A 27578-nucleotide genomic window follows, 5' to 3' on the forward strand; every position below is an offset into this window, starting at 1 on the left:
GTAGGCTAGCCAAGTAAGTGAAAGTAGTATTACCAACACAAAATGACCAGGGTACGTTAAGGAAGTTAAGAAGCTCTGAAACTTTACTGTCAGGACTTTGCAGCTCTTGAGATTGTAGAACAACATGGCTCTTTCTTTTAGTTTGAAATACTATAGTTAGTAACACACACACACAAATGGTGCTTCAACCATTATTCACTTCTGCTGTCTCTTCTGAAAGCATTCTTCTCAGCAACTTCTCTTCCACACAATGACACCACAAGACTGGGAAGATGAAGCACACTCAGATGCCAGTGGGCACGTCTCTACAACTCTGGAGCATGTGAGAATACACAGCAGCCAGGCTCATTACCAGAACAGAAAACAAAAAGCAGGGGAAGGTAAGAACTGAAATGATATTTATTTTTTTTTAAACCATCCGTCTTCAACGGCTTTTTAATGAGCATTTCATAGCCCACTTAAAGACTTAATTAATAATAATAAATTTTCATTATAATTAAATACAATCTAAGTTGTTCTCATGTTTCTAGGGCTTGGGTATTTGTACACGTGCACGTATGTGTATACACTGCACATACATGCAAAGCAAAGTATCTTAATATGAATAAAAATCAGAACAACTTAATCTCACGGTATATGGATATCTGCAGAAATCTGGGGGAAGAAAAAAAACAACCACCAACCAACCAAAAACAGCAGAGATGAGCTAGCTTTCAGTTCTGCATTTCTAAATGTCATGGCCAAACCACTATTATGCCCCTTAATGAAAGACGGAAGTTTCAATGTATGTTGAGAACAATCCCAAAACTATAGCAAAAATGGAAATATATAACAGGAACTAGAACAAAAACTACGCCCAATGCACTCTCAATAGGATAAAAACCATAGAAGTTCAAATGAAGTGACACAGTACAAAATCCGAATGCATAACTGCTGAAAGATGGAGGTGCCAAAAACAATGAATTCCAACTTCATTCTTACACTTGTGCACAGCTTCCATTTCTACTCATCTTTTTGTCTCTAATTGCCCTGTACTGTCTTTTGAAGATGGGCATTCCCCTTTCAACTTTCTTCAGCAACTCCAAAGGATTCTTTCCCCTTTTCCTCTTAAAACAGTTACCTATCGGTGATTAAACCGATTTCCAAAACTAAACTCTCCCATGAACTTTGGGTTGAACATTTTTCCTCACTCATTCCCATGTTTTTCTGACCTAACAAGGATCGGAGCAGACCTGATGCCCCCACAAAGATACTTAGGCATAAGGTTCCACGTTGACTAAATGCAAAATTCTACACTAAACCCCTATCTCCATCTCTAGAAAATGTTTTCTGCCATCATATCCTTAACTGTGAAGTTACTTCTCATTCAGGTAGACATCTGGGAACTAAAGAAGTGACACAGTTTAAAGCCTGAAAATGTTACCTGCATAATAATTGCAAGATCCATCCTCGTCCCTCAGTTCACAGAACCGATGCTCTTGTCCAGTTCATCCTTATCACTGTGTTCTGACTACTGCTCCATCTCCAGCCTTGGTATGTTCCATCTGAAGACACCAATTTCCTTTTAAAATACAACACTAGAGATCACTTCAGTAAGATGTTTCAAATGCTTGACACTTTTCTATTATCTGCTTATCTTTCCTCCTGCTTGCAAGACAAACTGCTTTTCTTCACCTTCATGGTCTCATTTGGGTTTCTAGTCTTTCACATTAAAACAAAATATTAAGATTGACTTATCATCACACTCAAAGACCTTTCAAAATTTCTTAGTAAACTCATACAAAATGCCTGCTATAAACAGAACAGCACAGAAAATTCCTCTCCATGGCAAAGACAAAAAAAAAAAGCCTTTTCAAATTTTTCTTCTGAACAAGGATTTGTCAAATAGCTTCCTATGATGTTTATTTCAGTTTGGACCAGTAGTGCATCATTACTTCTTTGCTGTCTTGTTTATCTGATGCCTACATTTTTTAGGATGGCCTCAAAACAGAGTTCTCCTATCTAAACATTACAGTAATACAATTAATATAAAGTGGGAAAAATATCATATTTGGTACACAAGGGAAAGGTTCTAAATCTGTGATTGCAACAAAGCTGAGTTACATACATTTACACACATGCATACATAAAATGATCAAGTTAAACTAAAAGAAAATCATTACATACAGCAACATTTGTATTTTTCCACTCCATTACCACATACAGTAAGGTTCACACAAAATGAGAGAAAGCCATTTGTATTAATCTAGTCACAGCTTCAGCAGCACCACTGTAGCATTTTCCAGTACATGACACCTTGCAACAAAGCATCTGTCAAGTGCAGCTGGAAGGTCAGTTAGCATCTATGTGCAGGGCAAGAACCTCTGGGAGAGCAACAGGCAAGCCAGAGCAGAGGAACCATGGACAGGAGGAAATCACAATACGTATTGCATGAGAACACAGACTAAAAACTCATTCTTCTCTCTTTCAAAAAAAAAAAAACCCACACATTTAAAGTTGGACTTTAATTCTAAGAAAAAAGCAATTCCAAAATTACAAACTGAACATCAGAGTCAATTCAACCATAATAATAAAATGAAACAATGACATTCACAATATTAAGTCTATGGACAGTTTGACGAATATTCCCCTCCCCACACCCCCAGCTAAAGTCCCCAAATACATTCCAATATTTATCTGCAAATGCTGAAGCTTTACTGAAAATACTGCTGGTGTTCAGTTAGAATTAAAGGGCTTGGATAAAGTGAAATAGACAAATACAGATGTGAGTAAGGTTACAAAGGCTTTACATTTTGCATTATCCCAATGTATAAACATTCAAAAAACTAACATGAAAATGTTGTGTTATCAAAATATTGCAGCTATAGGCAAGGCAACATTAAATTAATAGCTGAGGGTGTGAGGAAAAAAAAACATTTTAGTGAAGATAAACAGAGGCGGCAGCTTCCAATTAGCATTTTATAAAGCTAGTATTACCCAGCCAGTCACAAACCAAGCACAGGATTAAAAGCTTCCCTTGGCTACAAGGTGACAAACAAAAAAGATATCACTCTGTCAAGAAGAGCAGAAAAAAAAGGAGTCAAGTAATGGGATAAGGAAGTACCAACTCAGGTAGTCAACTTTAAACCACTCTGTCATTTACATTACTTAATTTAATTTCAGTGGTCAACTGTAATCTTATGGGAAGAAAGCTTACGCTGTATGCTGAATAACCACTAACGTAAAAATGTTCTTCCTCCGTTCACTCTTTGGCTATCCCAACTCAGAAGTTATCAGAAAGAACACGTAATACTGGCAGGAGACGTTTTTGAGTAAAAAAAACCAAGCAAAATGAACATATCAGCTTAGAACTTGGTACATTTTATAAAAACAAAAGAGGTAATATTGTATTAAAACCAGTAATGTCACTTCAAATGGCAACACATTTTTTGTTGAACCTGTGCAATAATACTTTGCTCACACTACCTTTATCGAAACACGACCGTTTCACGTACGTTACACATACGTTACACATACGTAGGGATCTTGTGCAACTCCTGGCAACTCCGTTTATAAGCGGGACACAATTTACAATCAGTGTGCCACAATAGCTTTACAATTGTTATTTCTAGTCGTTAATGTTTTAATCCTGCGCTTTTTTTTTTTTTAAACTGTTAAGTCACATGGAAAAGAAAGGACTATTACCCCAAGGCATATGAACATCAGTGACTGCACCCATTGCCAGAACACGCTGCACTGGTTTGACATTTTCCTTAGTACACAGAAAGCAACAGCACCCAATAAGCCTGAGAAGAAATGCTGCTGTGTAAATACTGGCAACTATTCCTGAAAAAAGAATTATGGGATGCGTACTCAGAAGCTGTCCAATCCCATAATTTGTATTGCATAGGTCACAACCACACATATATATACACACACAAGTATGTGCGTGCATATATACATATGTATATACACAAACACATGCGCACACACACAGAATATATTAAGAAGACAATGAAGTCTGGTCACAGAGCAATTTACAGGCTCAATATATTTTTTCTTTTTTTTTTTTTTTTTTTACACTTTGTTTGAAAGAGAACTTCAGTATTTTACAGTCTTCAGTAGGCATTATATACACTGCACTTATGAAATCTAGAAAGTATTGAAATAGAAATACATTTCTGCAAACATTTGGGTAAGAAAACAAACCAAAAAAATTTCAAAGATTTGTGCTATCTACATAATATTTCTCTAAATCACAATAACTGTATCCATGGAATGTTCTCTAGAAAATGTCTTTTTTTTTTTTAAACACCATGCACATTTTTAAGCAATTGTAACCCAAAATATCCCAACCTAAAACAATCTAACAGTGTTCAGATTAAAAAATTTAAGTTTCAGATCAGATTTTAAAAAGATAAGTCTTTATCACAAGAGCTGTAATGATAACAATTACACGTTAAGGCTAAATTGGTTTTGTTTTGTTTTTAGAAACATTTAAAGACACACTTCTCTCATGGCTCTGCATTATGAACTGTACTTACAGATGACAGTGCAGTGAACATAATGTTCAGTCCTACAGTCAGGATGCAGTTGCTCCTTCCCACTCCACAAGATACTGCACCTTTCCATCAAGTGTCACCCGACGAGCCAAAACACGGTACTTTTCGCCACAAGCTATTCTACCTGCTGCACCAAAATAACTAGTAATAGAGTTCTTCAGATGATTGAGCTGTAACTCCTGGTCTGCTAAATTGTTAAGTATCTCCGTATTGAGTTCATCATACTGGTAATCTTCCTTGCTCTCATCATCTTTTACAATTTCTGAATTTTGAGTCTGGAGTGCTTTTCGTGGAAAGCGACCTCTTCTTCTCAAATGCGGTATTGCAGCAGGCCAAGTTCTTCCTGTACGAGTCCTTTTTCTTGAATCAGATAAACTACTAAAAAAAATAAACAAGCGTTAACTCCAGGAAACACTTATTCAAAATGTACAGAAATGATAAAGCATAAAACTCAATTCATAACTGCTGTTCTGGTTTTCAGTTTCAATATTTGTTACCTGTATATAGATGACTAATATGGCATTTGCAAAAGAGACTTCCATAATTAAAACTGCACGAGTTAACCCATCTCAGACAATTTAGTTAAATGACATTAGCTTATGCCCAGGTATCTTCAGAGTACTGTTTTGATTCAGACAAATTCCAATCTTAAGCAAACTTCAAAAATTTTTTTCAACGGACTCTGCCCCAAAAATGCTTTGATTAGTAACTTAAAAATACAGCTTCATCACATCAGTCGGCCCCTATTACAAAAAAAGCTGTACTGTACAAGTTTGAAATCTTACGTTGGTGAAGACTATAAATAAAAAGGACGATCTATAGAAGTTTTTTGGATTTTTTTCCTGGTTTTTTTTTTTTTTTACACAAAGGTTCTCCCTCCCCCACAAGTTGAATATATCTCAGCAAATTTAAACTGACAACATGAAAAAAGAATTGAAAGTCTATGTGACTACTTTCTACAGTGCACATTTGACTATCCAAACATTATTATATTTAGCCAGAAAAATATGTATGTGAAGAACTCGCTGATAGCTGTATCTGGTAATAAAACTAAGAGCTTCTGACATCCAAGAATAAACCATCACCCAAATATTAAGCATTCAAGATAAAAATCCCTATGTAAAAGCCTGCATCTGAAGTTTGCACTTTCTAAAACAAAACCTAAATAGAACAGTACGCTTACTTCCTTGTTCAAGACTCCTGAGGGAAAAAAAGAGTACCTTTTAAACATTAAAAAAAAACAAACAATGGAATAAGCCATGGAAATATAAAACAACAACTTAATTTCTTGTTTCAGAGTTCACTAAGACAGAAGAGTTTAGGAAGACAGATTATTTGTTGCAGTAATGCACACATAAATGACATACAAAAGGACTTAGTAACATGAACCAGAAAGAGAGGAGACATAATACACAGAACAAGGATCCATCTATGAAATACAGACTGAGCAGCCATGTCTGAGGAAGGTTCAAGTAGTACTCTATGTGCATAAAAGTGGATTATAATTATTTATGAAGACTGAGTCAAACTTTTAGACTAAAATCTACAGCATACTCACTATTCCTTAAAATGAGTACACAAACCTTCCAAAACAAACGTTGCCAAAATTACCTTCCTAACAAAGGTCACAGAAGAGCAGATATGCACCCTATGTTAAAGTCACAAAGTGTTTACACAGTTTACTTGTTTCATGTAAAAGTAATTGTGTATTTTACATTAACAATGAACAATAGTTAGCACCCCTGTTGTGAAGAAACTATTTTCTTTTCTTCTATTTCATTAGATTCCCGATCAATTTACAGCTCTACTTCACATCTCAGTAGCTCACTATAACAATTACCAGCAAACTCCCAAATTCTCAGATATTCCATTTCCTCTGCAACATCTTAAGTCCTTGCCCATTCTCCTACAAATTTTAGAATATTCCTATCTCTGTTTCATATCTACTATAGCTGCCTCACAACTTGCATCAGACACCTTATCTTCAATCTTTGCTTTGCCGAAGCTCAATCAACAACAAAAATAAACAAAAGAACCCATCACACATCACTGGCAGTGACTAGACTGCAGATGACTGGAAAATTGCCTTTTTGTTTTGTCTTTTCTTTGTTGTTATTCTTTTAAATAGAGTTGCTGTTTTAAGTCTCTCTCATATGCAAGTGATAATCTTCTTAAAGCTTGTTGAAATACCATCTCTCTGGAAGTATCTGGCTCAAATTTATTTGAAGTTAGTCAAAAGGCTACAAACTCACTTGTATTAGCTTAATACAACCTCAGGTTTCTAGAAACTAGGCACAGAACATTAGAAGTTATTCTTTGGCAAGACAATTCCCATACAATTTCTGTAACTTCTGTTTACTGCAGGTAAAGTAATGCATAACTACTTGCTTTGTGTCTCCCCTTCAAAACATATTAAAACATTAAAAAATAACATATTAAACGCTTAATCAATATAGTAGATAGTGTAATTCAACTGTTACCTATAATGTCTGGATATGCTAGATGAGGTAGTTTCTTTTATACTGGCAGCACCTGTGGATTCCACATCTGAGGTATTGGATGAATGTGCAGTTCCATCGGATTTCCTGATATGTAAGATAACAGGGTTGCCATGTAATGAAAGTAATCTTATAGTAAAAATTGAGTTGACATTTCAGAAGCAAACAAATAAATGACATGCTATATTAAAATAGCTTAAGCTTTTTTGTTTGTTTTTAATTTACCCAACAGAGCAGGGTAATTCCAAGGCTGGGGTCTCTATCACTGGAACTGGTTCAGTATCCTAAGAAAAAAGAAGAGTACTTCAGATTAAGTTTTAACTGCTTATTCAGCTTAGTTTGAGGGCAAATGGGGAGAGGAATATCATGATTTAGATTAACTGATTATATTTTTCTTCAAAAATGATAATCCAGTTAGAGAAAATAAAAGAAACATATCCAAAACCTTACCAGAGGAGACGACTCTGGAGTTTTGTGAATCATTTTTCTTGTATAGGGACCAGGTGGACGACCTACTGATTTTTTTTTCCCCTTTCTTTCTATACCATTACTTAATTCCCTAGAAGAAAATTTATATTTTTTTCTGTATTATTGAAGATAATTTTCAAAGAATAAATGCTTTCCTTTGGCAACGAATACACATTGTGCTAAACCAAATCCTGGCAAATCAAAGTTGTCATGTAAAAAGCTCAATCATTTGCCTCTTATAATAACACACAGATACAAGTTCTTCCTAGTGACATCCCTAACATTGAAGGGGAATAAACAACCATTGGTTAAAGAAACAGCACATCTAGAACTACATACTATCTACTGCAATCTTAGAACTGAATACCATATTTCCTATTTAGAAGCCTACTTAATAGCATTGCATAAAAGCTCCGGAAAGGAAATACTCCCTCTCCTCCCCCCAGCGGCAGCGAAGTTAGGATAGCTTCTATTGTTCTTACTGCCAAATGTCACAATGGTTGTTTTGGTTTGTGTTTTGTTTTTCAAAAGGCTCATAACAGGAAACTTATAAGCCTGAAGACCCTGCTCTCATAATCACCTTTAAGGAGAACATGCAACTACATCTGTTTACAACTTACAAGTATTTTTATAACACACAGACAGTCCACCTTTACAGTTACTTAGAAATGTACATTATACAATGAACAGGACTTCTTTTGCAGGCACCGAAGTACCTGAAGTAGTTCCTATTTACCACAACTTTCCTAAAAAAAAAAAATCATGGGATTATTTTACCTCACATCAGGGATTGGTTTAGATGATTTTCTGCCTTTAATTTTGAACTCATGAGAAGTTCCTTCTGGCTCTTTCTCAGCCTTTAGAGCAGCATTTGGCGGCACAGGAGGAACACGAATTCTCAAGCCAAACAAATGCTTCTTTTTCTTTATTTCTTTTCCAGACATAAACCTAGATGATTTTAAAGTCATTGTTAACATTCTGAATCCAGGGAAAGCAGCTTTTAAAATAAAGTATTCATGCAAAACAAATCTATGCAAATTAAAATACTCATCCTAATGCTATTTTATTCACCTTTTCCCGCTAACACAATCCTCAATCTGAAATACAGAATGAGAACTGGGAAGAGGATGGAAATTAAAACAATTTTTCTCATGATCTGGGATCCACTCAAATAGGTATGGGGTGTTATACTCTGAAACAGAAACAGTATTCAAAACGTCAATGTTAACACAGCCACAGTGATTATAAGATAAAATGAGCATAGGAGACTGACAACTACAAATAACAAAGCTGCAAGCATTTAGAATAAAAATACCAACAACTTACATGGTCTTGTAATCATTTAATGCCTCCAGTACATGCTCATATCTTTCAGATTTTGGTGTATCTGCCAGCTGTGGAGAATTAAGAAATTATTTAGCCAGTCTAATTCTTCAGTAATAGAAAGCTTACAGTTTCTGAGTCATTAAAACTATCAATTTGGATGTGAAGTACATTTAAAAAAATATTACCTGTAGAAACCTACCTAACCCTTAAAAGGTGCAAGTCATTTAGTCTTTTCTTGTTTTTACCTCATATGTTCTGTGATTCACATTCACAGAATTTACACCAGGGACAAGCCCAGGTTGAAGAACTTAAGTTTTCTGTTTAAGTAGTACAAGAAAATAATTTAAAATTGTTTTAGTATACACGAAGAATACTAGTCTGCCTTCTCAGGATCATTAACATCAGTACCTCGGTAGCATCAAGTACACCCAAAGTAAAGGACTGCAAGCAGAGTACAGGAACTTCAGTTACTTTAATGGTGATCGCTTTAATGAAATCCTGCTCAAAGGCCTAATATTCCCATTTCTGTCTGCATTGATGACTTTCAAGAGCTGGACACAACATTTATATATTAGAATTTAGAGTATTTTTAAATATGGTAGTGTAGCTACTGCATTTCTTCCAGTTGCTATGCAAAAATGCTCCAGAATTTATACCCAATTGGATCTGCAGTCAACTGATCTTTAATTATAGAGCTGGCCAACAGCTCACAAAGCATGAATATTAGTACTGATACTACAGAACCAACTGTACAACTGCAGCTCAAGAAAATGCCCTCAGGTACCTGTAAATAATACAATTCTCATCGAACAAGAAAGCAAACACATTTAACAATCTCTAAAATCTCAATACATACTCAAAAAAGAGCCCAGCTTTTAACATTGCAAGAGTCAAACCACTTGACTGCCAAAGTTAAGAGAAATCTGAGCAACTTTTGACAAAGTAACAGCTGTTTTAAGGTATCTTTTCATACATTTTTGTACAATCCATTACTATCCACAAGTTTTGCAGTTCTTTAGCACATAGCTACAGAAAACTACAAAATTTACTGCATCACAAATGGTAACATGATAAAAACATATTGGCTTAAAAACTCTAATTCCACCATTTACTCCTATCTTACTGATACTAATTCAATTCTACTGATACATATTCAATTCTAACCATCTAGAGAAAGATGTACCATGCCTAATAGCAGCAAGCGAAGAGTATTACCAGAAAACTCAAACTATTAGTATTGTATGTTATTCTATGACTAGTTTCTGCTCAAGACAGATTATCAAAAAAGTTAAAATATAATTGTCTTTATTTTTTTTTTAAAGATTCAACAACTTTCCCCAGCATCATGAGAGAAATTTAGGAACTTATCAGAATAAACGACCTTGAACATTTCCTCAACACAGCATTTGTTTGCTTACACAAAATCTAGCCCTTAAAAAAAACAAAACCAAGTAGCCTTCTGACTGGAAAAAAAGCATTTTCCCTGAGGTACAGAAATATTGCTTAAGGAATTCCAAATACCACTTAAGCAGGTGTGCTTTCTTATCCTGTTTTTTCCTCTCCTCCCGCCTACTTATTTGTGGGCTTTTTCACATAGACCACTCATGATCTGAACATATGTACTGTAAAGTAATTACCATTATTTATCAAAAGTCACAGTGTGTGTCAATCATCTAAACCAAGAACACATATTTCATTCTCTTGTTGTATCTGCTGGAATGAATGGATTAATTAACTGAAAATAAATATAGAAGTAGGAAATACCTTAAGAGAATTTCCAACTATTTAAATGCCACCTGCATTTAAATGTTTCAAAACCTTGAATGTTTATGCAAGAAAGAAGCACACACTCCACTTCCAGTATGCCAATGTCACTTTAACAATAATTTTGCATTCAACCTTAAATGCAGAATCAAAAGACTACCTACATTATTCCTCTACGTTAAACATGAAGTCAATTTGCTTGAGGAAATGGATTTCCTACATGTTTTCCTGATAACAGCCCAAGTAGCTAGAGAAAAACGTCAAAATCCTTAAGACCAATAGACAAACTGCTTACACTCATGCTTGGAACATGGAGGAAAGAGGAAATGCTTTTGTGCAGTGATTTGTTATGTATTACACCTTAGACACCTTGACGTTTTCATACTAAATATACTCTGCATTCAGTTATACGCACAGGTTTACTAGTCTGCACCCATGAAAATATTCAAGCAACTGAGACAATTAGAAAATAAAAACAAAATACATACGCTACAGAATAGTTGAGTTAAATAATAAAGTTGCCACGCAAACAATAAAATGAAATTTTACAGCTCAGAAATATACACACCTTAAATATTTTAATTCTGCAAGGAAATTGAAGATGATCTCTTTATCATTTGGAGTTACCAGATGTTAAGGTAATAAAGAATTTAATATCCTACATAAAACAGCTCATAGGTCCCTGACACATACACAGTGAAAGGTGGGGAAGAAAGAACATTCTGACTACTTACCTCACCAGGATGTAATCTATCCCAGTTTTCATTTATGTACGCCATGAGTTCAAGCTCCGAATCAAAGTATTTCTTCTTATGAATAACACTTAGGTTGTAAAGGCATAGATGTGCTATATCTACCCTAGAATTTAGAAATATATAAAATCACCAAAAAAAATCCCCAATTGCTTTTCTTTGATTTTTTTTTTTTTTTCAAGATCAGCATAATGTAGGTAGACAAATAAAGCACAACATAAAACACTCAATCCAGGAAACATTATGTTACCTCCCATCATTCCTCTACCTAACGTGGCCGCTGCTGCTTTGTATCACACATGCATTTCTCCCTCACCTCACATTCTCATTATGCTCCTTTAAAATCCGAAACAATTCTGAATTCACGTAAGTATTCCGGTGAACTAAAATTTAGCAAGGTAAAATTCACCTTACACTTGTCAGCACATAAAGCCATTAAACTGGCATTATTTTTTAATACAAGCTGCAGTTGAAGTACTTCAAACTACAACATGAAATTTCATCAAGTCAACTACTATAAACCAAGTCAAGCTGTTTACTCTTATACTTAACACATTTCACTTAATAATAAGACAAAGCCTGAATACAGGAATTCTGCTTGGGTATCTCAAGCTTCAAATAGACAACAAGCGAGTACTTAGGTGCAACTTAACTGAACAATGCTAGTAATAAATCCCAAGCAAACACATGCATTTATGAATAAACTTTGATAGAAGAACTGCCCCTGTTCATACAAGAACTCTTGACAAAAGAGAACAATGACAAAAGACAGCAAGTGAACTTCCTTTTTAACAAGGCAACTCAAAATACCAATGAGAAAAGCAGCACATATATTCATTCATTTACTTATTTTAATTGCACTTACCATCTCAAGGGTAAACGTTTGAGGTATTCTGGTCCAGAACTGCAAACTGAGCAAATGAATGTATAAAACCTAAAAAAAATATACACATGTGTATGTATGTGTGACTAGCCGATGGGTGTCTGTACACACATACATGCATACAAGATGTTTTAACATGCTACTTACTATAAACTGTCACCTCATAATTCCACAAAGGACTTATATTCTTTTTTCAAGGATGTATTGGGGAAAAATGAAAAATCAAGTAGGCCAGAAACCCAGCCACATGAATTTGAGTCCCTTCACCTGCCATCAATTTCCACAAAATGTATTGTCTTATATCTGACCCAGAAGTGGTCTCTACTTCATAAATTCTATACTCCACATCTTCCTTCTCTTCTTCCCTGACTACTGACTGTGCTCCCCAGTGTCCCTATTCTTTTCATTCAAATGTAGAAGCCTACGCACAAGTGCGAGTATGCATCTAAAGGAGCATCTCCTAGATCTTTTCTTCATACATTCAGCACAACAAAGGGCAAAACAAAACAACAGATCACAAATTAGACATTCCTTGGTTCCTTAATCCAGTTTTCTCTCTCATTTGCTCCAATTACTCCAAGCTCTTCCTAAAACAGAAGCACAGACCAATGCCCTTTCTCATTTCCTTTTTGCTCCACTCATCACACAAGAACACAAAATATAAAGAGTTGTCATCTGACTATTCCTCCTGATTCTCCAGTTCCCTCTACTAGTAGTTCCAAGTGAGCAGGAAAACAGTTAGTGGGACCTAGACAAGTCAGATACAAACAGAAGCACTGATGAGCTACAAGCAACAGCACAAGCAGGAATATAGGAAAACATTTTATCTACCATGTTCTGCTAACAGCACATTTTCACACAGTTGCTACATCTTCTCTTCTGCACATACATGCCAACAGCCTACTTCAAAGCACAGTGCCATTGCTTATGTTCTACATGGTGAGATCTAGAAAATCCTCATCTACATTATAAGCCCACTATGGTGTTTTGCTTTAACACTTCTGATCCCCCAGTAGCCTATGGCATAATGAACCTCCAAAAAAAGTTAAGTCAATAACAGTTTGAAATCAGCACTCCATTGATTACCCCACCCTAATTTTCTTTTCCTCTTCTGTTTAAAGGCTGTTTAACAACTCTGTTTAGAGACAGCAAAAAGCACCCCCCTGGTACTTGAACACATTTTGTTTTCTGTAACTTCCTATGCTACACTCACCACAATGTTTTTGAAAAACACTTAAGTCACACGCTTCATTAAAGTTCATCTATGAGATACTTCTTCCTAATTAAAATAAAAACAAAAATTAAGTACAGCTCAAGAGCTCTTACCTGTCACCAAAAAGCATCGGCTTTTGGAGGCACTGCACACAAGCCTCATGGAACCACTGCTTGCATTTGCAGCACTGCAACATCTTTAGATACCAGCTTCACCAACAAAAAGAAAAACAAGATGCATTATATGTTACTCAAAATGGCTCCTCATTACATTTAGATTAAATAGCAAGGGATCCTCTGACATAAAGTGATTTTCACAGTTACCTGAAAGGATATTTAGTTCTGCAGTGAACAATTACTAGTAAAGAATGACTAGGAATAAATTAAGTAGAAATTTTAAAACTTTGCTTTTTTGCAGGACTCTGACTTGCTCTGACTTCAAACCCTCAGTGCTACTTGTCCACTCACTTGTGTAGATACCAGAGTATTCAAGCTCTACCTGTTCGGATGTCCTTGTTTCTCATAATACCCTCAAGAGGAAAGTGAACCTTCTTTCCCCCCACCCTCATAATAATTACAATATAAGGCATAATGTCACAGAACAGACAGGATTCTATCTCACACTATCCTTAGTATTTATTCTGACTCAAACACAAGGGAACAACTCAATATAATTTTATTCACATGAACAAACAGTGAAATACCTGTGAAATCTAAACAATAACACAGCAACAAAATATTCCCATTTCTTTTTCAGGGTGTCACTGTTTATACACATAGAAACTTAAATTAACAGGCAATGTTTTATAAGGATGCCTTTCTAAAAACACTCCAAGAGCTTGAAAAGTGTTTGTCCTCAGGATCAGTCGAGGTTTGCAGGTGCATTGTGGAGAAAAGTTGACACAGATCATCTATTTACTTACTCTCCAGGTCCTCCACAATAGCAGTAACACTGCTGAACATTGGTTTTATGACCCGCATCCCACTCAAGGTCTGTTGCGTTATATGGTAAAGTTTGTTTCATGACTTGCAGTGCTTTGGCATTTGGTCCTTTCTTAAGCGCACCACCTCTCTGTTTGAAATAAATACACCAGTTCACAAAAATATTAACACACTCCTTAAACTTTCAAATACTTCAATTTTAAATTTACCAAATTTTTTCAATAATCCAACTAAACGCCCTCATTCATACTTATGCTTTAGTATTCTAGCATATTTACTTAAAAGCTAATTCAAGGCAAATGTCATCTATTTCTAAAATAAATATTTATCTCCAAAATATGCAGCTTTCCCATTCACATCAAATTAACAAGAGAAATTTCAGGTTTCAAGCTGAAACAATTATGTAAGTAATACGTGTCAAGTACTATCTCAAGTAACACACCTTAGTTGTTGTTGCAAAAACACACTGTCGACAGAGCCATTTATCATCTGAATCTATCACGCTGGAATCAATATTTGGTGTGTGACACAGCTGATGATAACCTGTATTAGAAATAATTAACCAAGGTGTTATAAAAATGGCAAAAGAAAACCTTAAAGTAACTATATATAATTTTAATGCAACTACAATGCATTATCCTTGACCAAGTGCCAAACACCTGATCAAAAAGATTAGTGATCTTTTGAAGAGAATGATGAAAAGAAATGATCTTTTAAATCATCTTCGTAAAACAAGTAACTTCACTTAGGGAATACACAATAGTCACAGAGACTATCCTTATTCACTGACCTATTAACAGCCTCTAAGAGCTATGAAATGTAAGATCAGCTGAGCAGTCAGAGGTAGTCATATCAACACCTTCCTTCAGAAAACAAATTAAAAATCTTTTAAAATGCAGGAAACAGGAAAAAAAAATCTAGTTACCTTGCCCACATTTATCACATATAACCATCTCATTCGGTGCTTCTGAATACTCCTCCTGACATATTGTACAGACCATTTCCCCACTTTCAGTGGCTCCTAGAACAAGACAGAAGTGTGATTTTTTTTTTTGTTGTCATTTCCAGACTACAGCTGCAGTCGGATCCATTACCATGTATATGATTTTTGTTTTTATAAATGAGTTACAGATCCATCCATTGCAGACATATTTTTACAGAGCCTAACACTTGAACAAAAAATGAACTCAGACACTTTGAATGGACTTTATATATTACAAGCATTTATATCATTTATCACAGGCCACCAGATTCATATAGGTTACATGTTGTCTATTTACTGTACATTCCATGGTTCCTTAACAACAATAAAAATTAAATAACTGTGAATAAGTAATGCAAATGTAGACTGAAAAATTCACATCAAGAAATCCTATCTGGACAATTGATAGATATGTTCTGTATTCGCAGCAGCTTGTTCTTTTTTTTTCTATACATAATACACACAACTTCGTGCATACCTTTTTGATAGGTTTGCCCAAGCACACAGCAAAGAAAAAAGAAATACTGGAAATGAAAGTTCATCTTGCTTCAGTGACACCACGTATCGGTGTAACAATCTAGATTAAAACAAGTTATTTAGTCTACGTGCTATTATACTCATGCACTAACATTCACCTTACCATAAATGCATTAGTGAGCATTAGTTAGTGCCACACGGTAAGAGGACAAATAGCAATCTTTTAGAAGCTTCTCAGAAATGAAGCATTTGGGCTTTTTCGTATTATGAATGCAAAGCTTTTCTCATTAAGAGACAGAATGTCTGTTTAAACATCAAGAATCAGAAGGAGTCACATGAACTTCCATTACTTTCATCTGACGAGCAAGTTTTCACTGATTTCAAACAAAACCATCACTGAAATTGTCATGAACACTTTGTTAGCATTAGATTATTGTAATAATTCCTACACCCCTAAACATCCAAAAATCCAAAGTTAATAGGAAACAGACATCTCATTTGATACTTGAGCATTTCTTTAGAGTACATGAAGACCCTGTAATAATCTGCAATGATTTCTGTGTTACACAGTAATTGTGTTATTTTTAAACATAATTCCACTCAAATTTAGCATTTTCAAATCTTTGCTTTCTTCCCGTGTTATGCTGTTTCAACTGAGAACAGAATCAATGCAATGCAAATGAGGTTCTGTGAGTTTTCAGTTAAGACAGCATTACACTCCCCTACCAAAGTAAACAAATACAATTATTTTTTAGAAGTGTTCCACTACACAGTTACACAAAAAAGTAACTGTAATGATCTAGAGTTTTTGAAAAGAATTTGTTTTTTAATTTGCCTAATGCATTACCCTGCATCACCTTAAGCTATATTGCTCTTTCACAAAAACAAATGCAACGGAACAATTTATTTTAACAGATATAGTAATCTAAACAAATAAAATACCCAACGACTACTTCACTGAAGTTCTTGCCTGTTTGTATGTCCTTCCAGAGAACCCAAGACTTGGAACTGTCCTCAAATATAATGAAGCAGTTCTGTTTCAGTTTGTTTATCTGGAAAACATGAATACAGTGGAATCCATGAGTAAAAGGACTCAGTAAAAGAACGTATTTAATCTTAACTAAGTGAAACAATAACACAGTCTTACTTAACCAACATACCATACTGCAGGACTGCAGTGAAGTTAAGCAAATATTTACCTTTTTGATAGTTCCAAGATAAAACAAGCCATCTGACCATCTAGCTAGGACATCCTGACCTTCTTCAAATTTACACAGTGGCTTTTTGGCTTTCTGTCCATCACGTAACGATAGTTTGGGTGAGGATGCTGATGCCTTATGACTTCGACGTAAAGGAGACCGCTTATGGACCAGTGAATTACCCACCGCTGTAGAGTCTCTAAAAGAAGAGAACCAAGAGAAAAGGTAAACTAAATAACAGTCAAGTAAAAAAGCAGCTATTTTTGATATTAACGATTCACAACTCTAACTCGCTTAGCTATCTCCGGAACTTCAGGTAACTAAAAACCTGGTCATGTCTTCAGACTTACACAGCTTTAGTAATAAGTAGCATCTCTTCAAATGTATGCAGAGAGAAAAAGAGACAAGTTTACATCTAAGAGAAGTACTCTGGGAAACTAACTAATGTGAACAGAGATGGGGAGACAAGCCTTCCAGCTACCAGTCTCTTCATGAAGTCACTAGAACTCACCAAAAACATTTGATGCAGGATTACATATGCAAAGCATTCATCACTCACAACACTGACAGATCTCTAGAATTGCAAGGAAGTTGAAAGGGTCCCAAGCTAACCCTATTATTTGGTAAAGAAAGCTGCAGACTACAGTAAACACGGTGCTCAGCAGTTAGCTACTTGGAATAATATAACAAACAAACATATATAAGAGGGAAAAAAACAACACTGTGCCACCCCAAAGGTCTAGGTTAATTTAAGCACATCCAATACAGCACCGTGCTTTGCTACTAAACATAGCTGTCAAGGTTTCCAGCACAAGAATAATGTCTATGTATGAGATGTCTCAAGTAAACTACAGTTTTATCCTCTATTAGAATCAGTCGGGGAAAAAAACCCACAAGGAAAAGCGTGAGTTCTTTTAACCTTTCTTCAGACACAAAAATCAAACCAAACAGTACACCCCATGCAAAATAACAAAAAAATATATTGAATTATAGAATAGGTCCAGAAAAGGCAGGTGGAAAAGCTTCACACTTACTAAGCAGAATCTGAGTTACCAATTCCATATCCAACCGTATTTTCTCTTTGGAAACAAAGTGCACCTATAACTATGATAAGTACACAAAGGCAAATGAAGGAGCTAGATGGCATAAAGCCTATTGAAAGACTCAAGTTTCACCTCACTCAGGTTAGCACAGGTACATTATTATAAGCAGCAGTAACATCTGAACTAATCACAGAGTGCCAAGAAAAACTAAATGAAGCAGTGTCCCACCAAGTTCAATGAAAATTTATTTTTGTTATTTACTTATAGTATTGAAATAAAACAGGAATAATCATTAATTTTTCTTCCATTCTTAATGGAATTTTATTACGCAAGTTTCCTTGCATTTTTAGACCCAACCTGACATACATGCCAAATAAAATCCCATGAATTCTACCACTTTTCACATGAAAGCTACTTAACGTTGGCACTGCTTCTTCCAAGTCCTGCTGCAGCCTGTGACAACTGAAGATTCCAAATTCAAATTTACAACAGAAGAGCTGTAGCTAAGCCTGAAGCCCAGGTCATTTTTTATTCTCTCCCAGGAATAACACTTGCAATCTTTTCCCCTTAAAGCATGAAGTTCTTGATGTTTGAACAGCTACCTTCTGCACTATTCTGAATCTTATCCTTAGAACATTTTTCCATTTAAATTTGCCATCTTCTGTATATCAGTGCAAGATTTTGCCCCGTCTTGTATAATGGTTTTAAGTTTTAGAAGAGCCTCGGAAAGCCTTTGAGAGCCCCAGCCCTCAACACACAAGCAAGCACCTTCCTTTCTCTCCATTTTTTTTCCTGTACAATTGTTTTCATACAGAAAGCAACAAACAGCCACATAAATAAATACATCACAAATCAGCCCATGAAGACAGGAAGGAAAGGTTTTTAATTCCATCAGCTCCTCAAACCTGAGTACACAGACACCCCAGTGAGCACAAAGCAAGAGATGTTCATAGGCAGGCAAGTTTTGCTCAAAACAGCCTAGAAACAGCCATGAAACTATACCCTGCTCTCTATTAGCAATTACTTTCTCGGAAAGGTATCATCATTAGGAAGTATTAAAGCATTCAAATACTTCAGCCTGCACAGGCTGGAGAAGTGGGACCATGAAAACCCAATGAGGTTCAATAAAGCCAAGTGCAGGGTGTTGCACTTGGGTCAGGGCGATCCCTGGCATTTATACAAACTGAGGGAAGATCTCCTTGAGAGCAGTCCTGTGGAGAAGAACTTGGGGGCCCTGGTAGATGAGAAGCTGGACCTGAGCCAGCAGCGTGTGCTTGCAGCCCAGAAGGCCAACCATGTTCTGGACTGCATTAAAAGAGGAGTGGCCAGCAGGGAGAGGGAGGTGATTGTTCCTCCTCTACTCAGCTCTTGTGAGGCCCCATCTGGAGTACTGTGTCCAGGCCTGGGCCCCCAGTACAGGAAAGATATGGAACTCTTGGAACAGGTCCAGAGGAGGCCACTAAGATGATCAGAGGGCTGGAGCACCTCTGCTATGAAGAAAGGTGGAGAGAACTGGGCTTGTTTAGCTTGGAGAAGAGAAGGCTCTGGGGAGACCTCAATGCGTCCTTCCAGTACTTGAAGGGAGTGTATAAACAGGAGGGGGAATGGCTGTTTACGAGGGTGGACAGTGTGATAGGACAAGGGGGAATGATCTTAAACTGAGACAGGGGAGGTTTAGGTTAGATATGGATATTAGATATCCTTTAGATATTAGGAGGAAGTTTTTCCACTCAGAAGGTGGTGAAGCACAGGAAAAGGTCACCCAGAGCAGTTATGGATGCCCCATCCCTGGAGGCATTCAAGGCCAGGCTGGATGTGGCTCTGGGCAGCCTGGTCTGGTGGTTGGCGACCCTGCACATAGCAGGGGGATTGAAACTCGATGATCATTGTGGTCTTTTTCAACCCAGGCCATTCTATGATTCAAATTGCACCTACGAACGTGATTTAGCATTATAAACTGGTCAACAAACCACACTGTGCATTTCAAATCATTGGAAGCAAACTTACTAGGCAAGCACACCTTGAAACACTTCAGTGAGTGTTTTGACAGACTGTTGTCTTCTAGACATTCAAAGATGTTCTATTTATTTATAGTTTTATTTATACAACTATATATATATATAAAAAATATAAAAATATATATATTATACGAGAAAGCAGCTGGAAAGCTGTAATGGTGCCTTTTTTTCCCAGTGCACAAAAGATCTTGGGCGAAGTAAGCAAAGAGATGCGATCAATTGATTTAGTAATATACTATCCAGCACAGATTTTCTTATTTTTTAATTAAAAATCAACAAGCAAAATATTTTGATTGTTACTTAAGAATGTCATATACTTTTGAAGACTTTTTAACAAGTTTGAACCTTAACTCCAATCAAAGCGTAACAAAAATGACTTGTGTATTTTTTTCTGGCACAAAGCACTGGCACGAGGAGCTCTACGAGGACTTACAAACAGGTACTGAAGCATCCTGACTCACACGCCATGCAGGTGGGAGGCAGTAAAGCAGGCACTTCACCCCCACACTGAGCGCTTGGGCAGAGGCAGCACTGCTGAAGCGATGACGTAACTGCTCATGAAGCAGTTCCTGCTCCAGTAGCTTCCAGTTTAACGTAACGTGCAGATTGAAAATAGGGTTAGTTATTGCAATATGCTGACAGCCGCAGCTTGCTCAGCAGCTCCTTCCCATGTCAGGAACTCCTTCTAAGCAAAAGACCTCTTCCATGTTTTGATAGAGATGAAGCAGCAAGAGATCCTGTTTTAGCAGGTTGATTTTAATTAATAAACCATTACCAGAAAAATCGCACCAACCATTAAAAACAATTTTTGTAGGAAGTTAAATGAAAACGCAAGTTGATGCTAATTTCTTGCTTGACAATTTTGAAATTAATCCAAGTGGTCTGCATTTTTTAAGGAACTCGCTTCCCAAGTCTTGCCTAATGTCACCTCCACAGTACCTTCCTACCATTCCATTTAGAGAACTACCAATACACTTAGTAGCATTTAACCCACCACCTTAGAATTGCTCTCCCAGCCCTGTTCAAGGCAAAGTATCAAAAAGTGTATTTCAGGGAAAAAGAAGAAACATCTGATAGAAAAACCTACCTTGTCTCATTTAATTTGTACAGCTAAGCTACACCACATGTCATACATGATGTCCAACTTAACCACATAAAGCTTTTGCATGCTTTATTCACCACTGTCTATGTTGTAGCTGTACTCTTACTCAAGCACGTAAAAAACAAAGTACTTAAGTATCCATACAATTTTTCAGAAGTTAGTGGGTAGATTCAGTAAAATTTGTCTCCTTGTTGAAATATGCTTTAAAATGGGAAACGTACTTCCATCATTCCTTAATAAGGTAGTCTCATCAAATACTGATAACGCTGATTTTTTTCCACCTCAGAGCCCAGATCACAAATATATTCTGAAGCAAGACAACCAGAGGACCTTTTATCATTTATCTACTTGATGAATCGAGTTACAGTCACACACTGCAGTAGGAGATAGCTGTCACTTGGTCAACAGGAATGGCAAATTCCCCCTAGAAGTGAGCTACTAAATGCTGTTTCAGTCTCATTACTGAACCATGACACTCTATGCACAACTTCATATCTAATAAAATCAAAACTAGACTTCTGTGTGAGAATCTCTCAAATATCTTTACTGGATTAGCAAGTCTGATTGTTCACATAATACCTCACCTCAGACTCCTGTTTCTTCACAAAAGCCCCATAAAAGAAGCAGAGAAGTTGGGGAAAAAAAGTACATAAGGAGGATAGCAGCATTCACCTTCTCCTATCCAAGAGGATTAACATCTTGTTCCAAATACAGCAATACCAGGATAGGTCGTTCATATCCCCATACTCCTTCAATCATAACAACTGCTCTGAGACACCCCTGTTAAGAACTACTCCCTTGATAGTTATTTCTTCAGCCAGCTCAGTTCTCTGCCTTGTTTTGCAGCACGGCTTGTCAGCACACCAGCGCAGTGCAAACAAGCAGCCGGGGACAGGAACCCCCTCAGCCGGCGCTGCAGAGCGCACCGCTCAACTACAGAGCCCTTCATTTGCAGACTGTGCCATTCCAAGCGCTCTTCCATGAGGGCTGTGCAACTCACAAATATTCTACCAGCTGCAGATGATAGCTACCCTACAAGCACAGGCAGACATTAGAAGCCAATTTAAAAACATTAAGTATTAACAACTAAGTGCCCAAAATGTATTAAGAAGTCATTTTCATCTGCTGATAAATCAAGACAAGGACCTGGAGATTATTAGTTTATTCCCAGTAAATACAAACCACACTGAAGCACGACCAAGCCTGGAGAGCCCAGCAGGTTCAGAAGAAAGGAATTCAGTTTAGAAATGAGAAATTTTCACATTTACTTTTATGCATGCACACACCGCATCCTACTGAGGCAACTCACGTAGATCCTAAAGCTATCTCAAAGCTGGCAAGCACGGCGTCACACAGAGGATCTAGAGAATGAACTCAGAGTAACCAGAGGTAAGCATTTTGTTCCGATGAGAAGTAGCTTCATCCTTTCAGTTTCAATTATTCTGCCTAACGTTACAGGAAAAGTATACCTCTATTAAGCTCAACAAGGGAAAAAAACACCCTGAACCACAAATAAGGGCTGTAAAATGCCAGCAGTCTGTTCCGCTCTTCATAGCACAGTACCGTTAGCACACCATAGGGAACAGAAGTAGAGGAAGGAGGGGAGAGCCTAACAAAGACACAGAACACACAGAGCTGAGTGCACTTCATACTCCCTCCCACCAGCTCTGGAAGGGCAGGCTGACTTCTCCATAAGCTTTCTATCCCTTTCTTTCCCTTAATAAGGATTCATTTTTTGGTATTTTAAACAGGTCAAAGCACTTCACAGAGAGGCTGGGTGACAAGACAAGCCAATATCAGGCAGGCAGCAGGAGCTCACAGCCAGAGGGCAGCAGAAGAGGGGAATCAAGCTGTTCTGCGAGCTGCAGACTTGTTTACCCAGCACCAGCACTGCATAACCAAGTCCAAAGCCATGCTCCCACTTCAGCTGCTAACCTGATGATCCCGCTGGGCCAAGAGGGACAACAGATCCAACAGGAAACTTCCCTCTGACTGCCCCAAGCCCAAACTTCGGACCAGTTTCATTAAAAAACCCCAATAAGTTCACTTGTTATCACTTCTTAGTCCTAACAGCAAATTTATTGCCTAAGTTACTCTACCAATTACACTAATACAATAGGCTAGTCCTGTATAACAGTCAGAAAGATCAGTGCAGTGGAATGGCAATACAGGAGGCATAACAACAAAGGGACAAGTGTGAATGGAAAGGTGTTACAGAGGAAAAGGAAAAGCACTCACCCATCTCTGAAGGGTGCAGGGAAAACCCCGCAAGGGAGGGATCTCCAACCAGAAATCCTTCCCCAGTGGCAGTCAGCCCTTAAATGAGGTCTAAGAGAGGTGCTGCCAGGCTCCACCCCTTCCTGTCACACACATGAACTGCCCTGATCTGTGTTCTCAGGGCTGACCAGATCCTTTTCCCAGGTGCACAATCAGTGGTTCAGGCCATGACTCAACAGTTACCATACAATTAGAAAGCTACCATTATTATTATTTTTTTAAGCAGAAGTTCCAATGTTAGTCCAGGTATAGTCTATCCTTTAGTGCTACTTCAAACCTGCAGTGACACAGAACACCTACAAGATACACTTGAGCTCCCTACCTTCATACTGTTTTATATTCTGCTACAATGAAGAGCCTAAGCCACAACATCAACTAACCCAGGCATCACTCAACCTAGACAAACAGTAAAGGCTAAGGAGTAGATACATATTCTAATTTTTTTTTTTTCCAGTTTTTGCAGATGTTGAAGGCAATGGAATAATTCAGGCTGTAAAGGATCTCTGAGGTCTCTCATTCTGCTCAGTTCAGCCACCAGGCCAGGCTGCTGCAGGTTTACCCAGCCAGCCCTGAAGGCCTCCAGCGATGGTGGCTACACAGCCTCCTACCAGGGCCCTGCACCACTGACCGATGGGAGCCTAACCAGCTGTGTCTCACCAGCTTGACCTTTTGGAGTGTTCCGCAAACAGACTGAACATTTGCCACTCTCTAGTCATCACTGATTACCCCTGCTCCCCACAACCTATGATGACAGAGAGCAGATTCACAAGAACTTTACACAGTTATCACAGTGCTCCTGAAAGCAGCCTGTCTGGTCCCATGGAGCAGTATGAGTCAATTTCACACGTTTATTTAAACTTGTGCAACAAAAGCCAGTTCAAATGCCACTCAAGTAAGCAACACTTAACAGATCCAATCACTGATAGAAGGTTAAATATGGTTTACGGCAGCAAGACTTATCAGTGACTATCAGAGATGTCAGGGCAGTCACTTTCTGTACAAGCTGCTCCTTGTAAACAAGTTTTCTCACCTCGCTAACTTCTCACCATTATTCAGGTCTATCATAATATATCTGCCACAATAGTAAGTTATTTTCATTCAACACATTACTATCCAAATAGGATTGTTTGTTTTCTTTTTAAATTGCTGGAAAGAGACTTGCATTTTGGCTAAGATTTTGGTCTGAGTTCTTCTGTCTGGTTAGACACTTTAAAGTACTGCACACTCATTACAAAACATTTTTTTGTTAGTTTGTTGGCAGTAGAGGTTGAACCTTCCCACCAATATCCCATTACACGCTGCTGCTGTCCTACAGATGGCAGCAAAGGGACAGCCTCACAAAATGGTGTCTGACATGGAAGCGCACACGAAGCAAAGGTGTGCCACTGAAATCCTTCACGAAGAAAAAAATGAACCCACTGACATTCATCACAACTTGCCGAACATTTATGGGGACCAAACAGTGGATGTGAGCACAGCGAGGCAGTGGGTGCTGCGTTTCAACACTGGCAACAGTGGTCACCTCTGCTGGTGCAGATTTGTATGAACGCAGCATGCAGGCTCTTCCTGAGAATGCACAGCTTCTGGTGATGACTACACTGAAAAACAGCCTTTTGTAGCTGAGAATTTGCTCCATCAAAGATTGTTAATGTGCACTTTGTATCTCAGAGCAAATGAAGCCTCTTCATTTCACTTCACAAGAGATTCTACCTTCTAGGAAGAGACAATCAACTTGAAGTACAGATTATTTAAAGCATAAATTAAACAAGTTTTAGTCTTCCAGTAACACATATCACTGCCCAAGGACCCTCCAGCACTATCCGTGGTTTCGTAGTTCTCCTGGTGTGCTTTACTCAAAGACACACTTCCCCTCCGTTTCCTGCAAAGAAGGTCTGTAAAGAAGGCAAAACCAATTCTGCAGTAAGCTCAGAGATCAGCTGCAGAGAGAGTAAATGTCAATTTTCAAACTAAGATTTCTACTGGCTTTCAGTAACGCTTATTTCTTCCAACTGAGCTTTCTCCTCATTTTGTTGTGTACAATGTGCCTTAAAGCAACTTCAGCAACTATAAAGCAATATAGCAACTATCTTCATTCACATCTATCTCCATGGAATGTGTATGCCCACTCTTCACCAGTAAAGGAACTGCAATGTATTTGTTATGGCTGCTTTCTCATACGTTTCACCTCATCTCCTACTGCACTGAAGGACAAACACATCCAACCCAAGTCTTGATATCATCTTCAACTGCTGTGTACTTATGCATAAATACACGGTTATAGAAATACACACACATATACGCACACCCCTCAACAACCGGTAACCAGCTACATAAAGACAACCTTTCTGAAGCAACAAACACTTCTCTTAAGAGTTTCTCCTGGTACAGCTCTGTAGCTCCTCAACAAGTCCCTTCCCATATCCGATGAAGTAAGAGTTAACTGCAGAAAACACTGCTATGTAATGGCCTCAGACCCATATCGCACTGCTGTGCAGCTCCCGGCAGACACCCCTCTTTTCCGTACTTTATTACACACTGTCTTTTCTATTTTTGTGTTCCCTTACTCTTTTCTCTCTTTCAATTAACAAGGCATGCATACATTAACCTGTATTCTAATACTCATGAACTACATTTTTTTCTCCCTTCTTTTAACCTCAAACACTCCCAAGTTTTTGCAACTTGAGCTCTCAGAACAAACACCGGAATGTTTGCGTTCAGCAACCTGATTATAAACAACAAAAGCGAGGCAAGCTGCTTTCCTTTTATTTCATACTTCTGACAGCTCAGGCACCACACTCAGATGACCTCCCTTTCCACTGTAAGCCATAAGAGAGCCGTACAGCTGCCCATCGCTGCATACGGCCTTGCAGAGCCGTGTGGGCCCAGCAAGCGGCAACGCGGGGTGGGAGCGCAGCACCGCCTGGTACCCCCGCACCAGTGTCCCCGGGCACAGCACCGCCACGGCACCACGCTGTGCCCTTCGGGTACTAAAGGTATCAACCCGTTCAGCCTATGCAACCTATTCAACCCTATGCAATTCTAGAAGGAAAGGAGAGCTGATGCGTTACGGCGCATCCTTTCAGGCGGCCGCAGTCACTGTATTTAGACGAACTTAAAATGCGAGCTTCTAAACACGATCTAATGGCTCCGCTCTGACAGACCGAGAGGTGAAGCACCGAAACAAACCCAGCGAGGAGAGAACCCGGCGGCGCTTTGTGCGCTCCCGCACACTCGAGCGCCCGTCGCCGTTTCGGTCAACACCCGTAGCTGAGGACGACCCGCAGCCGGGGCGGGCCGGTACCCCCCACCGCAGCGCCCCGGGCCGCCGCAGCGCCGCTCCCTTTGTGTCGGTGACGGAACGGCCGCGCCGCCCCCCGGCCGCAGGGAACCCCCAGCCGAGGCCCAGAGCGGACCCCACGCCCTACGGGCGGCGGAGCGGGGCCGAGGGGCGAAGCGGTACCGGCGGCCCGAGCCGCAGGACGCGCCCCCGCCCTCTCCCCCCCCCCCCACGCAGCCACCGCCGCCGCCCCTCCCTCCCTTCCTTCCGTCCTTCCCCGCCCCCCCCCCACCCCTCACCTCATTCGGTCTCTCCAGTGGTGCCAACCGCCTCATGCAGGGAAATGGCGAGCTCGGGAGCCTCCCCCCGGCGCCGCGCTGCGGCCGGCCCTCGGTGCGCGGCGAGCTCCCCAGAGCGCGGAGCCCGCGGCGCGGCGGAGGAAGGGCGGCGGGGGAGGGGTCAGACCCGCCTCACGGCCAGCCCGGCTCCAGCGCAGCCCCTCGCCATTTTTGTTTCCCGCGGAGGAGAAGCTGGTGCATTGTGGGAGCACAAAGAGCCGCGGCCCCGCCCCGGCGGGCCCCGCCTGCGCCGACAGGCAGCTCCGCGGCCGGGGGGCGGGGGGAGCGGCGCCGCGGCGGAAGGACACAGGTGGAACCAAACCTTCGCCGCTGGTGAACAAAGGCGGACTACTTTGGGCTCGCGTTCCGAGCGGTATCGCTGCCCGCAGCCGGGCCTCGTTGCGGCAGTGCCGGGGCTCGCGCTACGTCGCCGGCGGCCGCCTATTGTTCCCCGGCACCCGGGGGCAGCGGTTCGGGAC

General features: G+C 39.1%; 1 protein-coding gene across 5 annotated transcripts; it reads right to left on the minus strand.

Moving 5' to 3' along the window:
- Positions 1-381: 381 nt before the first annotated feature.
- MTF2 (metal response element binding transcription factor 2) lies at positions 382-27285 on the minus strand. Of its 5 annotated transcripts, none has more exons than NM_204508.2 (15): positions 27061-27285; positions 17045-17243; positions 16816-16897; positions 15312-15407; positions 14829-14929; positions 14368-14516; positions 13559-13654; positions 12215-12283; positions 11332-11455; positions 8834-8901; positions 8285-8455; positions 7490-7598; positions 7265-7323; positions 7022-7126; positions 382-4916 (listed from the first exon to the last, which is right to left on the minus strand). In NM_204508.2, the coding sequence occupies exons 1-15, from the start codon at positions 27063-27065 to the stop codon at positions 4562-4564; spliced, it is 1788 nt and encodes a 595-aa protein (NP_989839.2). In that variant the 5' UTR covers positions 27066-27285; the 3' UTR covers positions 382-4561. The 5 variants fall into 5 exon arrangements, with proteins under 5 accessions (NP_989839.2, XP_015146087.1, XP_046800194.1 ...); XM_015290601.4 differs by having other exon boundaries at positions 2490-4919; XM_046944238.1 differs by lacking the exon at positions 27061-27285 and adding an exon at positions 26671-26823 and having other exon boundaries at positions 2490-4919.
- Positions 27286-27578: the final 293 nt, after the last annotated feature.

This window comes from Gallus gallus, chromosome 8 (assembly GCF_016699485.2).
Source record: "Gallus gallus isolate bGalGal1 chromosome 8, bGalGal1.mat.broiler.GRCg7b, whole genome shotgun sequence".
Lineage (NCBI taxonomy): Eukaryota > Metazoa > Chordata > Aves > Galliformes > Phasianidae > Gallus > Gallus gallus.